Source organism: Tenrec ecaudatus, chromosome 1 (assembly GCF_050624435.1).
Source record: "Tenrec ecaudatus isolate mTenEca1 chromosome 1, mTenEca1.hap1, whole genome shotgun sequence".
NCBI classification, from domain to species: domain Eukaryota; kingdom Metazoa; phylum Chordata; class Mammalia; order Afrosoricida; family Tenrecidae; genus Tenrec; species Tenrec ecaudatus.
This window is the reverse complement of record NC_134530.1, coordinates 194,621,207-194,636,650: the sequence shown is the minus strand read 5'-3', so window position 1 is coordinate 194,636,650 and position 15,444 is coordinate 194,621,207. Positions and strand designations below refer to the sequence as shown.

Below are 15,444 nucleotides of genomic sequence, written 5' to 3'. Positions count from 1 at the left end.
GGCTGACACTGGCGACACTTTTTGGCATGAACTAAATGCTACTTTCCCACATCCACATTCCTGGATTGAAACAAAGGAATCTGCCCTTAGCATTGTCAAAGCGCACAGTCGAGCATGTTTGTAGTGAAAGTATTTTCCCAAACCTCTTTGAAAGTTTGTCTAGCTTTTGCTGGTACTTTTTATGGAAGGAAGCAATGTTCTTGTTTTGACTAAAAATAGCATTGATATTTTCTAGGTAATTTTTTTCCTTTCAACCTTGGTGGAGTCACTGCTGCTGCTTAGAAGATGCAACAGTAAACAAGGAAGGTTACCTTAACGGGCCACCTGCCTGGTCCTCCAAACCAGTTTTCTTTTACCCTTCATTTCTCAGTGTGTCCTGTTGCTGGGCAAAAAGGAAGACTTACTGTTGTAGACACCATTTGGTGTAGTGATTGGTGGGTAAAGCAGAGTGACCCTTCACTCGGGTTGGATGGCTGCCTCTTCCACCATCTGAATTGTTTCTGCAATCCTTGCTTGCAGCTGGCGTTCCTGACATTTCCGTAGACGACTGCTTGACAGTTTTGCAGAAGGCTTCTAGAGCAAGCAAACTCTACCAGATATTAAAGACCAAGTGAACAAATCTGTAGTCTCAAATTATTTTAGCTCATAGTAAAGAACCTAAGAGAAAATCCCGTATAGCTAACTTTTTGTCTCAATAAAATAGAGTCAGGCCTCAGGTTACGAATATCAAATTCTTGTACTTGTCCCTTAATGTCCTGTCAATCACCCACTTTGAAGCAGCCGTCTACCCTGACTTCACTGTAACTGAAAAGGCTTAGAGCAGGCTCAATAACAGTATGTACCTGCTCAGCCTTAACTACAAATTCAATTTAAAGATTAACTTAGGAACGGATGTAGTTCATAACCCGGGGCCTGCCTGTATGTTTTGTATTTCGAGGCCATATAGCTAAGCCATTTGATTAGCATAACTGGGTGTAAGCGAGCCAGCTGTCTTCACATATGTACTAGAAGGCATCTTCCTTGATAAGAAGACTTGGTACCGTACCAGTGCTAGCATATGGCTCTTCAAGAGTCATCTTAGGCAGGAACCTCAGTGTAGGTTTGGCAAAGATTTAATGCTATGTGATTTCCATTTGAAATATTCCAAGTAGTAGTCATTATCATTGAACTTTAAACATTCCTGTGCCTTGTTTCACTCAGTAGATGCCTTTCTGTATGCATGTGACTAAATGGTTGGTTAATCGGCTTGTATTTTCATGGGGCTAGATGTCAGGTGTCCAGCGGTACAAAGAGAACCTGTTGGGCACTCCTAATTTCTGTTTCCAACCAGTTCAGAATGTGACTCTGATACAGAAGCCCCAGGAGAGAGGGGCATTTTTTGAGAAGATAAGTTATTCCCCAGTTACATATTTTGTAAATGTGATGTCCTTCTGTAATAGAGTCTGAGAAGGACACTTCTAAGGATGTTAGTGCTTAACTAGTACCTCAAAGTGAAGCAAGGGGTCCTGGTGGGACAGTGGGTTAAGCGTCGGGCTGTTTACCACAGGTTGGTGGTTCAAACCACCAGTGGTTCCACGGGCAAAAGATGAGTCTGCTCCTGCCAAGATGGACTGTCTTAAAAACCCTCTGAGTAGCAATGGGGCTCACTTTGTGATTCCAAAGTAGCCCGGTAGTGCTGTTGGCTGTTGGTCCCCAGTTCAGGGGTACCAGCCCCTCGCAGGAGGAGGAAGATGAGGCTGTCTGATCCTGTAAAGATTGAGTCTCGGAAATGCTACATAAAGACACCATGAGTGGGAACTGACTTGGAAGCAGTGGGTCTGGTTCAGTTTGTGGGATACCATCTTAACTTTGATCCGCCCAGTGCTGTTGCTCTACTGGAGTGCGAGGACCTGGGTGGAAGAGATGAGCAGAAAGGAATCGGGAGTTCGCGGCTCTGGGAAATGATCAAGCTCAGATCAGGCATTTGTACATCAAGAGTTAATGTTAACTAACTCCTCCGTTACCATTAGCCGTTGGCTTTCGTTTAGTGTTGGTCTAAAGGAATGCATGTTGACCCACTTTGTTTTTAACACAATGAGTGTCAAATTGTGTGTTGGGGGGGGTATGTGTTTGGGGACAGTGTGAAGGGAGGGTTAATGATACTCCACGGGTTTTGGGGGGTCTACTTGAAGAAATAAATCTCTTTCTCCACTATTAATATCCATTGGTTTATTATGCCTTTAGTAAACCTCACTTGTTTAAGGAAGTCTTGCTGTAAATGTTTACAAGTATCTTTTACGTTTATCTTGTTTTTCTTGGCATTTTTTTTTACTCACAAAAGTAATATTCTTGTTTGTATATAAACAGCACTGATATTTTTGTGGTAATTTTTTTGTTCCCTCGTTTGTTTTTGAAGTCGCTTACCCATCAGATTTCACACTTGAAAATTTCCTGCTGTGGAAATACATTACAGAACTGACTTGGATATATTTTTGGCATGAAAGTTGTTACCGTGTATGGCGGAAGAACAGTGGACAAGGGAGTCAGGAACCCTGAGTTCTAGGCCAGGTGGTGACTTTAACACATATTGTGGCAAATTTTGCAGCCCCTAATGATTTGTTTTTATTTTTTAATCCCAGAAATGACCTTTGCTTACATTCTCTGGCTTTATTTTAACTTACAAAAGTGATCAGAAAGAAGTATGCCCGCCCCCCCTAAAAAAAAAGAAGAAACAAAAATAGCTCACCCTGTTCCAATGCAAGAATTCCACAAGGTTCGTTCTAAGTCCAGTTAGAAAGGGCTGTAGTTAATCAAAAGGGGAAAGGTATCAAGTGTTGCCCCAGAGGACGTTGGGAAATGAGACCTGCGAGTGGGAAGCCGTGGGATTTACGGAATCTCATTCATTCTGCTAGCAGACAGTGCGGAATTCCAGTGTGGTAGGGAAGCAGGAGCATAAATCACCAGGACATGGGTTGTTCTTTTGGCAGATGAACCACATTTTATTGGGACTAACTGCTGCTTGACTGCGGATTTTAAATGTCCTGTGTTAGAAGATGAGGACTTATGTTTTGACTTGACAGGTTGTTGCAGAATAGTTTAAAACTGTTCAGTAACATAGCTCCACATTCCACATCCTAATAGAAGGTGAACTCTTGTGCGGTGGTATCTGGAGACTTTTAACCTCCGTGGATAGAAAGTCACTCCAGACGATAAGATTCCGTCTCCATACCAAAGGCTTTGACCACATTCTTGATGGCCACCACACAGCTGCCAAAGAACTCTCTAACCATCAAGTGTGACATACACACCCCATACGTTTTTTATCAAGCAGAGAATTTTAAAACTGGAGCTTTATAAAGCAGGTTTCATTATATAAGTATAGCTTTGAAAAATTATATAGTATATTAGGGTGGGGGTTTACATTTCAGATCATCAATTTTGTATCCCATTGTGTAAACTACTTGGTTCCCCAACCCCCTTTGCCCCCCCCCCCCACTTGTCAGCCTCTCTTCTGCATGTGGACTGCTATCCTCTGTGTTTCACCCGTGTTAACACCGCCAGCACCGGAGCCCAGCGCTTCCTCTTCCTTCCCTTGCTCTCCTCCTCTTGAAAAACCCCAAGGTCTGTTCCTGTTGGTAAGAAAGTCCGTTTCCTGTTTTGTGTATTTGTTTGTGAGAAATAACAGTGGTCTTTCTGTGATTGGCTAATTGCACTCAGCAGACTGGAGGTTGATACACGTCCTGAGATCCTGCTTGGTTTTGTCATGGTTTTTAGCACTGTGTGTGCGTGCCAGAGTTGCTTTAGCCATTCTTCCACGATGGACATCGAGGTTTTCCACCAGCGATGAACATGGATATGCACGTCTCTGTCGGTGTCACAGGTCTGACTTCTTCAGGTACAAATTCCCAGCCGTGCGGTTGCTGGATCACACGGGGGTTCTATGCGCAGCTGTCTGAGAGCCCCTGTCACTGTCCACAGTGGTTGCCCATAACTGCAGTCCTACCAGTCTAGTTATTTAAAAACACATTCCACATACAGTTTGTCGATGCCTTAAACGTCATTTTTCTTTTCTAGAGTAGTGTGCTGTCATTTTTATTATGCAAATAATGTGTTTGTGGTTAAAGAAAAGGTTATAAAATACATTGAGTGCATTTTCAAGAGTCTGCTATCCCACCAGCCAGCATGGCGGGTCTTTGCTCTGCGTGGCCCAAACCCAGCGCCCACAGGTCGATTCCAACTGACAGTGACAGTAGAGGACAGGGCCGGACTGTTCTCGGGTTCCCAAGACTGCTGCTTGCAGGAGCAGCTATAGCTTCATCGTCCTGCCGCAGACTGGCTGGCGAGTCTGCGCCACCAGGGCTCTGCTCGGCAGTGTCTTTTTAAAGATGTGTTAAGTACTTGGCCCTGCGCTGTTCCTTTTGGTAGACTGGATATCCGGATGTCATGTTTAATGGTTAATTAGGGAAGGGATGTTGCCGTCTGGGGGGATGTGGCATACCTCTCACTTTGAGTTATTAGAACATGTCTGTGTGGACCAGAGCTTCTCAAATGTCCGTGCGCTCAGAATTAGCTGGGGGACTGGTTAAAAATGCAGAGCTGTAGGCCCACCGTCAAAGTTCCGACTTGTTAGGGCCTGACTGACTGGAGTATGCGTCTTCATTTTTCTCTTAAGTTTAGAGCAGTTTAAAGTCTTCAGAACTATTTTGCATTTTACTTATTAATGCTTTGCATTCCTCTAGTGCATTTGTTATAATTGAATAGGCAGTATCAATATGTTATTTGATTAAAGTCCATAGCTTCCATTATGGTGTGCAGTTCTCTGGGTTTAGATGACTGCTTCATGTCATGTGTCCATCATCTTGCTGTCATGCAGAATTGTTTTCTACCCTAACAATGCCACTGCTTTTTTTCAGTTACTGCCTTTATAGTTTAGCTTTTCTAGAAAGTCATATAATCGGAATCATAGCGTATGTAGCTTTTTTGAACTAGCTTCTTTCACTTGGTAGTGTACGTAGGAGGGTCCTCCCTGTCTTTTGTGGCTTTGATAGTTTGTTTCTTTTTGTCTCTGAGTGCTCCTCTATTGTATGGGTGTGCCACAGATTATCCACTCACCTGTTGAAGGGTGCCGTGGTTGCTTCTCGTGTTTGTCAGGTTATGGATAAAGCTGCTGTCAACCTTAATGTGCAGGGTGTTCTGTGGACACGTTGCCATCGTATGTGGGTAAATGCCAGTGCTCCAGTTGCTGAGTCAGATGGTAAGCCCATGTTTAGCTTTGTTAGAAACTGGCATACTGTTTCTATCCGCGTTCTGCCATTTTGCATTCCCACCAGCCATCAGTGAGCGCTCCTGTTGCTCCACATCCTGTGCAACATTTGATGCTGTCTGTGTTAGCCATTCTAATAGGTGTGCAGTGGCATTTCTTTGTTGTTTGATTCGTAATTCCTTAATAGCATACTGTGGAGCCCTGGTGGCCTAGTGGGTTAAGCCTTGGTCTGCTAGCCCCCGGCACAGCAGTTTGAACCCAACAGCCATCAGCGGGGAAAAGATGGTTTTCTACTGTCCTAAAGATTTAAAGTCCATCCTGCCCCCCCCCCCCAAAAAAACAACATTTAAAGTCTTGGAAACCCTAGATCAGGTCACTGTGAGTCTAAATTGCCTCGGTGGGAATGACTTTGGCTTTGGTTTTTTAGATAACATCATAGCGAGCTTGCTTTCACATGTTTGTTGCCATGTGTATGCCTTTTATGGTGAATTTCTTAAGATTGTTTGCCTGTTTTGTTATTGGGTTGTTTTCTTATTGTTGAGGCTTGTGCGTCGTTTGTATTTCCGGGTTACAGCTCCTTTATCAAACAGGTGTTTTTCCAGTACTTTCTCTCCCCATGTGCCTTCTCTTTTCACTAAGCAGGCATTATAACTTTTATTAAGTCCTCTTTGCTTGATGAGTGCTCAGTCCCTGGTGTCCGTTGCCGGCCCCCTCTCCGCCTGGTGCGGAGTACCTCAGCTCAGACGCATGGCTTTTTAGAGATTGGTTCAGTGGGGCGGATTTTCAGTGGCAGAGTTTTCAGGATTAGTTCTTTGTGGAACCTCCAACCTTCCAGGTAGCAGCTGAGGGCATTAAGTATTTGCAGCCAGAAGTATTTGATGAATGAATGAGTGGCGCATCTCAAGTTGTTGGACCATGGTGGCGCCTGTGCAGACTCCTCACCATGGCAGGGGTCAGGCGGAACGGGTTCTGTGCAGTCCACCACTCACTCAGAAGAAGTCTTGGGAGGGATTCACTAAAGTCGTCTAATACCTCATCGGGGGCCTCTGGCAAATAACCTACCTGTCGATTGGCAGTTGCAAAATATTTCTACAACTTTTCTGGCAGATTTAAGGGAAAATGTTACTGCAGTCATCAGGTACTCGGGAACTCGAGTTCTTTTAAGTATCTTGGGGTGTGGTTATATATGATAAGCCAACAGACAGAAAAAAAATGGCTTCTGTTTAATAGAGCATTTTGCTTAAGAGCTTAAGATGAAGTAATAGGTCCATTAAGTTTTCTTTCCATGTAAAATTATTTTTGATGCTACTCTGAAAATTCTTTCTGGTGCTAGAAATCGCCTGTTCCCCTTTGGTGTTGAGGCGATCCTGACTGGTTATGATCCCGTAGGACAGTGTAGAACTCTTCCGTACGATTTCTGAAGCAAATGGGCCCCTCTCTCTGCCTGGAGCCGTTGGCTACTTAGGGTTATGTTGGAGTTATTGCTGCTTCCTCCGACGCAGGAAGAAGTTAAGTGACATGTCGTGCCACTATTCAGAAACCATCTCTAGTGGACCTGCTGCCTACGCCAGCGGCACGGTGTCTCACACAGAGCTTGAAATGTGAAGGCGCTAACCCTTGAGCATGCCAGGGTTGCCGTCTACTGGCTCTGGGGCCTGGAGACAGTATCTTAGCCTTTCTGGAGCCACGTCAACTGCGCAGGCCCCTCTGAACAGTCAGGGGTTAGAAGTCAGGGTTTAGCACTGTTTCAGGCCTGCGATAGGTCCCTTCCTGTGCCCTCCTGTTTCAATGTAGTATCCAGCTTACCTCTTTGTAAAGAGAAGTCTTCTAAGTATTTTTTAAAAGGTTATGTTTTGAAAAGGATGATGGCTGCATATGTGCAAATGTGCTTGACACAGTGGATGTATGGGTTGTTAAAAGAGCTGTAAGAGCCCCCAGTAAAGTGACTTAAAAAAAAGGTAATGAAGCGTGTTTGGCAAGTGTATGAACTACTCACCATGATTTATGTTATCTAAGGATTTTGTCTTATTTTGTTTTCCTTTGCTTTGCTTGCTGGTCTTCTGCTTGTCTCTTTAGGACATGAAGGATCAGATGTCCACTTCATCTGTGCAGGCATTAGCTGAAAGGAAAAACAGACAGGTAAGAAAAAAATACCAGCTTACCCAGTATCAATTCAAGGGAACATGGGGCTAGAGATTGGACATTAAAGTGCTGTCCCTCCACATATTGTGCTATTAAGCAGAAGGCCTGTGCTCGCTGACCCTGCAGAGGCAGGGATTAAACTTTATGAGAGTCCTGTCCACCTACGCTGCCCACCCTTCTCCCCTCCAAGAGGAGCCCTGGTGGCATAGTGGTTACACGTTGGGCTGCTAACCTCGAGGTCAGCAGTTTGAAGCCACCAGCCGCTCCTTGGGAGAAATATGAGGCTTTCTACTCCCATAAAGACTTTCAGTCCCAGAAACCCTTGGGGGAAGTGCTGCCCTCACCTATGTGGGTCTCCTCTCCAATTCCCCATCTGTCCTCTGCCCGCTGGACTCCCACCACGGCCTCCACCCAGCCTTCTCTTATTGCTTCCCATCCAGCCCTTTGCCATGGGTTTGCCCTGTGCCTCTTGGGCACAGCCTGAGGGAGAGCCAGGCCCTCTGCTAAGGGCTCTGGTTGGCAACTGACCCTGCTAGCTCCCGAGCACCTTGAGCATTCTTGGTGCTTTTCCTAGTAGATGCTTTTGTGACAGATTTGAATGTTGTTAATTCTGCAGCTGCCCATTTTACTTAGGAACACAAACCATCACAGCGATCTGGGGTTAAATGACTTTATTTACTTATGTGACTTAAAAATTACATTTTCTCACAAGCTGCCTGAAGCTCCCCCTCTCCTTGGGGCATTCTCCTTCTCTCTTCCCACCTGCCTCCCTTGCGCCTCTTTTGCACAGCTCGGCAGCAAGCGCCCAATAAGAGCCATCGGGCTCCGGCTCTGGAGGGCACCCGCCAACAGCCAGAGCTGGCTCCTTGGGGAGTTCCTTTTGTTTCCACTTAGCTTAGGGCAGTTGAGGGCACCTGAAGCCGCAGTGACCACAAGGCAGGTAGCACAGATCTTCCTCTGTGGTTCTTTCATTTGGATGTTTTATTCTTTGGATTGTACAGTTGACCTCAAGTAAATAAAATGGGTGTTTATATATTGTCCTTTGAAGGACGGCTTAGAATTTCATTTCAGGCCATGAGGGAAGTGTAATAGAGTCAGATTTTCCAGGACTAGAGAGGTCAGGGTTTTCCAAACACTCACGCAGTGTCGGCCCTGCTGCCTTTTCCCTGCTTGGCACTGACCACTGTCCTGTGTGGGCGGGGGGCCTCCAGCGTCCCCACAGATGCTCAGGATCTTCTCTCAGTCCTCTTTCCCAGTTAAGCATGCTGTTGGGTTCACTGTTGAAGTCGCAGCTAACTCACAGTACACTGTAGTATATACCCGACCCACAGATCTGTAGGCCGCGGAGACCCCAGAGAAACAGGCTTCACTGTGGCGCCCCACACGGGCCCCAGCTCTGACCATAGCCATGAGAGGCGCTGTCTTGGGGATCTAGTGCTGCGGCCGCAGGTGGAAGAAGTTGGAATTCAGAGCGCAGCTCTAGGGACAGGCTCTGGAGGAAAGAAGGCCTCTGTTCCCCCCCCTCCCCCCCCCCCGAGCTTCTGCTCCGTGCAGTCTTCATTGGCATCTTTCTTACCCCATCTTTGTTCCTTATTTAATCTATCATATTTCCAAAAGAGATCGACTCAAAATATACCCTGTGCTAACTGGCCCGCACATTTCCCAACAGGGATTATAATCACAAGCGTAGAGTTTAGGATGTAGAGCACATATTTTTCAAGAACACAATTCAACCCTGTTTGGATTTTCAAAACATATCACTGGGCCACAGTGTTCTACATAGAATTAGATCCAAAAGAGCAGAATTACTCATATCTAAAGAGCCCCAAACCAGATATGGACAGAGATGCTCCCTGTCCAGCCCCTCGACTGGATTCCAGCCCCCCCCCAACTGGAAGCTTCCAGGTTCCTGGCCCTCCTTCAGATAACTGCCTCAGTTGTCCTTCCAATAACTGCATTTGTACCTCGGGCATCCCGGATGGTAGCCCTGACCTTTGGCCATGTGACGGGGTTGACCTCCTAGTGTCAGTTGAAGAGATCAGTGTAGGTATCGAGGACTTGGAGGGAGGTGCGGGGTGGGGAGTAGTTAGTGGTAAGAGAGGATTTTGGACGGTCCCCAAGATAAAATTCAGGTCGGAGACTTTGGCGCCATGGAGTGTAACACCCCGCCCCCCCAACTGCGGCCCTGAGATCCTCTTTATCCCTTCAGCTCCAAGTGTCCCCTCAAGTCTTCTGAAACCAAATGAGAATTCAGCCGAATTAGTCAAGAATGTCCTCCTGGACGTTGGTTCTCTTTCAAGGAGCTTTGCATACAGGTCCAAGCTGAAGGCACAGTAGGAATCTTGGAGGGTGTGAGTTTAGGTGACTGGGCGAAGACTACTTCAGAGAAGGTGGGCGGGAGTGCCGCACAACTTGACTATTGGCATCGGTGTCACTGAATTGCACGTGCGGAAATGGTTGAACTGGTACGGGTTTTGCTGTGCATGTTTTCAACAACTACTGAAAATAAGTTATTTTTTAAAAGAGTGTGTGGATTGCGGGGGAAGCAGCAGGTAAAACAATGTGCCACTCTCCAGGGAAAACTCCCACTGTTGGCTCCCAGGTTGTGGGTCTTTGTGCCCCAGGGGTGGTGTGTGTTTGCACTGCACAAGCTTGACACCCAGAAAGGCTTGTGGGGATCGTGGTCAGAAGCAGCTACCTGAACTGAGCTCTGAGCATCCCTGGCTGGCCTCTCCTGTCAGACAGACATCTCCAAAGGGGCCCGTCCCAGGGCCAGCACTCGTTTGGGTTGTCGTGCGTGGTCAGGGCACCCAGCGTCACACTTGTCTAGAGAAGCAATCCCCAGTTTCCTAGGTGGAGGGTTTGGGCTCAGCCTGGGGCCATGGACTTAATTCATCGGTTCAGTTCTGCAGGCATGGGCAGTTCTTGCACTTTCTGCATGCAAGTGGGTATGGCGGCCCTTCTTGCCATCCTAGGGTCTCTCCGTCCCAGCCCCTTCCCCCAAAAGAACAGACTCCCTGAGTTATGTATAAAAAGACTCGGTCTTGGAACCAGTTTGCCCAGAACCTGCCGATCTCCAGTGAACTTCCAAAAGTACTAGGAAGAGCTGATTTTCTAAGAGACCATGTGCTTTCAAATGACAGAACAATCTACAATTGGGTGTGTGTGTTGTTTTTAAAGTAGACGTTTACTTGCATTTTAATGGGACAAGGCCCGTTTGATTGGCCTGTTGGGAGAACTTGGTGGCGATGGCCCTCCCCGGCATTCACTAAACTCTGCCACACTTGTACCAATCCACCCTGCTAGGTAAAGACTTGCCCCAGGGGGAGGGTGGACGGGGGGAGTAGAACTCTTTACACTGCTCGGTGATGCTGTGCGTGTTCATGGACAGTAACTGCTTCTTCCTCCTGACCCCGGCGCCTGCTCACTCAGGCCCTGCTAGGAGAAAGTGGTGGCCAGAGCTGGCGCACAGGGACCGGCAGTAAGTACAGACGCCTGGACCAGGAGCTGCAGTTGGCCAATTCCCACTTCATCGAGGAGCAGCAGGCCCAGCAGCAGGTACCCTCAGAGTCAGCCTCGGACGGGGAGCCAGCACGGACCCACCCTGCCAACCCCGGTGTTTTGTTGCTAATGACCAGGGTGCTGGCCCAGGGCTCTTGCTTGGGAAGACTGTGCCCAGTGGTGGAGTGAGTACACACAGAAAGGCTTTTCAGACCGTTCGAGTGCCAACCAGTTTCCAGAGAATCGAGTTTGATTACGCCTCCGAAAATGGCACTCAAGGCCACTGGCTTAAAAAGTAAGCCCTCTTTTTCAGCCTGGATCCACTTCTGTATTTTGTTTTGGAATTGTTTTTGTTTTCTTCCACAAAGGTATGTACACACACACACACACACACACACACACACACACACACACACACACACACACCCTACCCCCAAATCGAGTCCTCGTTTAGCCACTGGAAAATGTTTGGTGGCACCATTGTATTGAAAGCGGTTGCCTCGGGGGTGTTGAGGAGAGAGGAAAGTGAGGGTGGTGAGATCTGCGCTGCCTTTGATGTGTGGGGAGGTCAGTAGAAGGAAGCCGGTCCCCAGAACTCTGGAGACTGCAGCCCCTCCTGCTTGAGACTCGTGGGTCTTGGCCGTCGTTGGCTATGTACAGGCAGGCCTCAGGAGCAGCACTGCAGGGCCAGGCCACCGCCATTAAGCAGGCCTCACAGTAAAGCGAGTTGCACGCACTTTGTGTTTTCCCAGTGCGTGTAAGAGTGTCTGCCCCACAGTGCAGTATGTCGAGCACGCAGCGGCTTCATGGAAGCGTTTGGAATACCCTGAAAAGTACCATTGTGCGGCCAGACAGACACAGGAAGTGAGCACCTGCTGTTGGGAAAGTGCCTGATGGGCCTGGCACAGGGGTGTCGGAAACCTTCCAGGTGTAACAGAGGGACTGCCCATGCAACGCAGTGAGGGACTCTGCCCTGCGTGTGTAGGCTGGAGTCCCGAATTCTTTTCCCATGGGTTTGCTTAGCCCGTTGTCTATTTCAATTGTTAGTGACCAGCCAGTCAGATTTTAAAAAGTGCAGCGAGGAGTAACTTCCTGCTCCAAGGCCTGCCCTAGTTTGTCCTGGAGAAGGGGAGGAAGCATTCTGCCCCTGAGGTTTTCCCACATCCAAGACGTGTGTGGATTGAGACCTTGTTCTTCCGAAGACCCGTGTCTCAGTGGTCTGCACGTGTGCCTTGAGCCTTTGTCTGGCTTTAATCGGGCTTTGGGCAGCGGAGTCTCTCCCTGTGGGTGTTTCAAGCCCCGCTGAGCGGTCACACACTGCACCCGTGGGAGGGAGCGGTAGCTCGACAATGCCACCTTTTGAGCAGCATGCTCTCGGAGGCGACGGTCTGGGCCTTTGGTTTCTAGGCCGTGCCTCTGAATGAGAATTGTCCCGAGTTGGCAAAGAAGCTGGCAGCTGCCAGAGTGCTGGGCTCGGAACCAGGTAAGATGGATTTTCATGGCTTCTCTCCCGTTTCTCTGGCACCAGCTGATTGTGGAGCAGCAGGATGAGCAGTTGGAGCTGGTCTCTGGCAGCATCGGGGTGCTGAAGAACATGTCCCAGCGCATTGGAGGGGAGCTGGAGGAGCAGGCGGTGTGAGTATGCAGGGACATCGAGGGGAGCAAACGCTGTCGCTGAGTCGGGGGAAAAGGTAACAGTGACATTGTTAGTAAAACCAAAAGGTATCGTGCTCACCAACCAGAAATCCAGACCAAGCCTACTGCCACCTCGTCGACACTGACTCAGCCAGCAAGCAGCCCAGTAGGAAACAGTAGAGCTACTACAGGGAGTTTCCAAGGCTGAAATCCTCCCAGAAGCAGACTTACACATCCTTCCCCCATGGGACGGCTGGTAGGTTCTATTAATTCTGCCTTAGGTAGAGGAGGCCCTGGAGGTATCGGAACAGACAGAATCGGCCCTGCTTGTGCCACACAGAGCAGTTTTGCTGGGTAAAATGGACATTGCGTAAATGCATACTGGTCATTGCCTGGGCCGCGACAGCACCGCGATGGAGGAAGTACGCGATGCCTTGAGAGCCCAGCTTAGCCTAAGATCCCTGAGAGCGGAAAGGGTAGGATGAGCGGGTGGAAGTCAGGCGGAGGTGTGGGCTGTGGGGCAGTGAGGTGGGAGGAGGCAACCAGGGTCCAGTAAAACACCGATGAAACACACTACTCCTCTGGTTCTTTGAGGCTTCCTCACCCCCCACTGTCAGCCCTGCCTTTCACTGCAGGCTGAACTGGAGCATGTGAACAGCTACAGCTGAGAGATCAGAGCTCGTGACACACGGAATCCAGGAACAGGAATGGGAGTGGCAACACCAGACAGGCAGGGGGAAGGTGGTGAGAGGAGGGGAGGAAGGGGGAACCAATTGCAATGATCGACACATAACCACGCACACCCCTTCCAGGGGGGCGACCAACAGAAACCGTGGGGGAAGGGTGACAGCGAGAGGTTGGTGTAAGATATGAAAATAATAATTTATAATTTATCAAGCGGTCTGGAGGGTTGGGCGAGGGAGGGGAAAAAGCTGATACTAAGGGCTCAATAGAAAGTAAATGTCTAGAAAAGAATGATGGCAGCATATGTACAAATCTGCCTGATTCAATTGATGTATGGATTGTTATAAGAGCTTTATAAGCCCCAAATAAAATGATTTAAAAAAAATTAAAAGTGCCCGGCCCCACTATGAGACACAACATCCCTCACTGACCCATAGCCCTTCAGGGGACAACACTGGAGACAGTGTGGGAATTGTGCCCCATCTCACCCCTCCACACCGAGGCAAAACACTAAGGACATGCAACAGAGCAGCAAGGGGAGCAGAGCAGGGAAGTCCCAAGGGAGTACCAAAAATAGACTTTGGGGAGGGACGTGACACCCCATCAGACTTGATTGGAAAACACTCCTAAAGGTCAACAAACACACCTTGAACTATTTACAGGCTTTTTTCTTTTTTGTCATTGCTTTTTGTTGTTATTTTCTTTTGTTGCTTTGTTTGCTCTGTCTTGCTTTTGTGCATATTATTATCTCTGCAGGTCTATCTAGATAAGATAGGCTGGATAAACAATCTGGAGGAGAAAACAACTGGACTGATGGTTCCAGGGGGACATGGGAAAGTGGGAGGCAGAGGAAAGGAATTGGTGTTAACAAACCCAGGGACAAAGGAACAAGTGATCCAAAATCACTGGCGAGGAGGGTGTAAGAGGCCTGGTAGGGCTTGATCAAGGGCAGTGTAACCAAGAATTACTGAAATGAAGGCTGAGCCTGATAATGGGACAAGAGGAAAGTAAAAGGAAATAGAGGAAATAACTGGGAGGCAAAGAGCATTTATAGAGGTCTAAATACAGGCATGTACATATGTAAATATATTTATGATGATTGGGAAATAGATCTATGTGTATATGTATAGGATTAGTATTAAAGTAGCAGATGGACATTGGCATCCACTCAAGTACTCCCTCAATGCAAGAACACTTTGTTCTATTAAACTGGCATTCCATGTTGCTCACCTTCCTGACGATTGCTGAAGACAAAGTGGGTACATAAGCAAATGTGGTGAAGAAAGCTGATGGTGCCTTCCTATCAAAAGATACAACATCTGGGGTCTTAAAGGCTTGAAGGTAAACAAGCGTCCATCTAGCCAAAAGCAACAAAGCCCACATGGAAAAGCACACCAGCCTGTGTGACCATGAGGTGTCGAAGGGATCAGGTATAAGGCATTAAAGAACAAAAAATCATATCATTGTGAATGACAGGGAGTGCAGAGTGGAGACCCAGAGCCCATCTGTAGGCAACTGGACATCCCCTTACAGAAAGGTTGTGGGGAGGAGACGAGGCAGTAGCAACGATGAAACATACAACTTTCCTCTAGTTCTTTAATGCTTCTACTTCCCCCCCCCCGCACCCCCCCATACACTATCATGATCCCAATTCTACCTTACAAATCTGGCTAGATCGGAGCATGTACACTGGTACAGATAGGAAATGGAAACACAGGGAATTCAGGACAGATGAACCCTTCAGGACCAGTGGTTAGATTAGCAATACTGGGGGGGGGTGGGGAGGGAAGGTGGGGTAGAAAAGGGGAACCGATTACAAGGATCTACATATAACCTTCTCCCTGGGGGATGGATAACAGAAAAGTGGGTCAAGGGAGACGTCAGACAGTATAAGACATGACAAGATAGTAATAATTTATAAATTATCAAGGGTTCATGAGGGAGGGGGAAAATGAGCTGATAGCAAGGGCTCAAGTAGAAAGCAAATGTTTTGAGAATGATGAGGGCAATGTACAAATGTGCTTGACCAAACATAAAAGAAAAGGATGATGGCAACACATGTACAAATGTCCTTGACACAATGGATGTGTGGACTATTTTAAGAGCTGTAAGAGCCCCCCGTAAAATGACTTATTTAAAAAAAAGTGAAAATCCGAGTGTGTGATGATTTGGGAAATAAGTGCGCTGGGACTGGACTGGTTGCCATGTTCTTTCCCAGCTACGTGTTGGCCAGCCAGTCT

At 47.6% G+C, this 15,444-nt stretch overlaps 1 protein-coding gene across 1 annotated transcript in view; it reads left to right on the top strand.

Moving 5' to 3' along the window:
* The window catches only part of STX6 (syntaxin 6), a 47,628-nt gene that overhangs the window by 22,396 nt on the left and 9,788 nt on the right, over nt 1-15,444 (top strand). Inside the window, exons 4-6 of the mRNA XM_075528089.1 lie at nt 7,319-7,381; nt 10,817-10,942; nt 12,414-12,520. Of these exons, the coding sequence (XP_075384204.1) occupies nt 7,319-7,381; nt 10,817-10,942; nt 12,414-12,520 (296 nt within the window). The remainder of the gene's footprint in view (nt 1-7,318; nt 7,382-10,816; nt 10,943-12,413; nt 12,521-15,444) is intronic.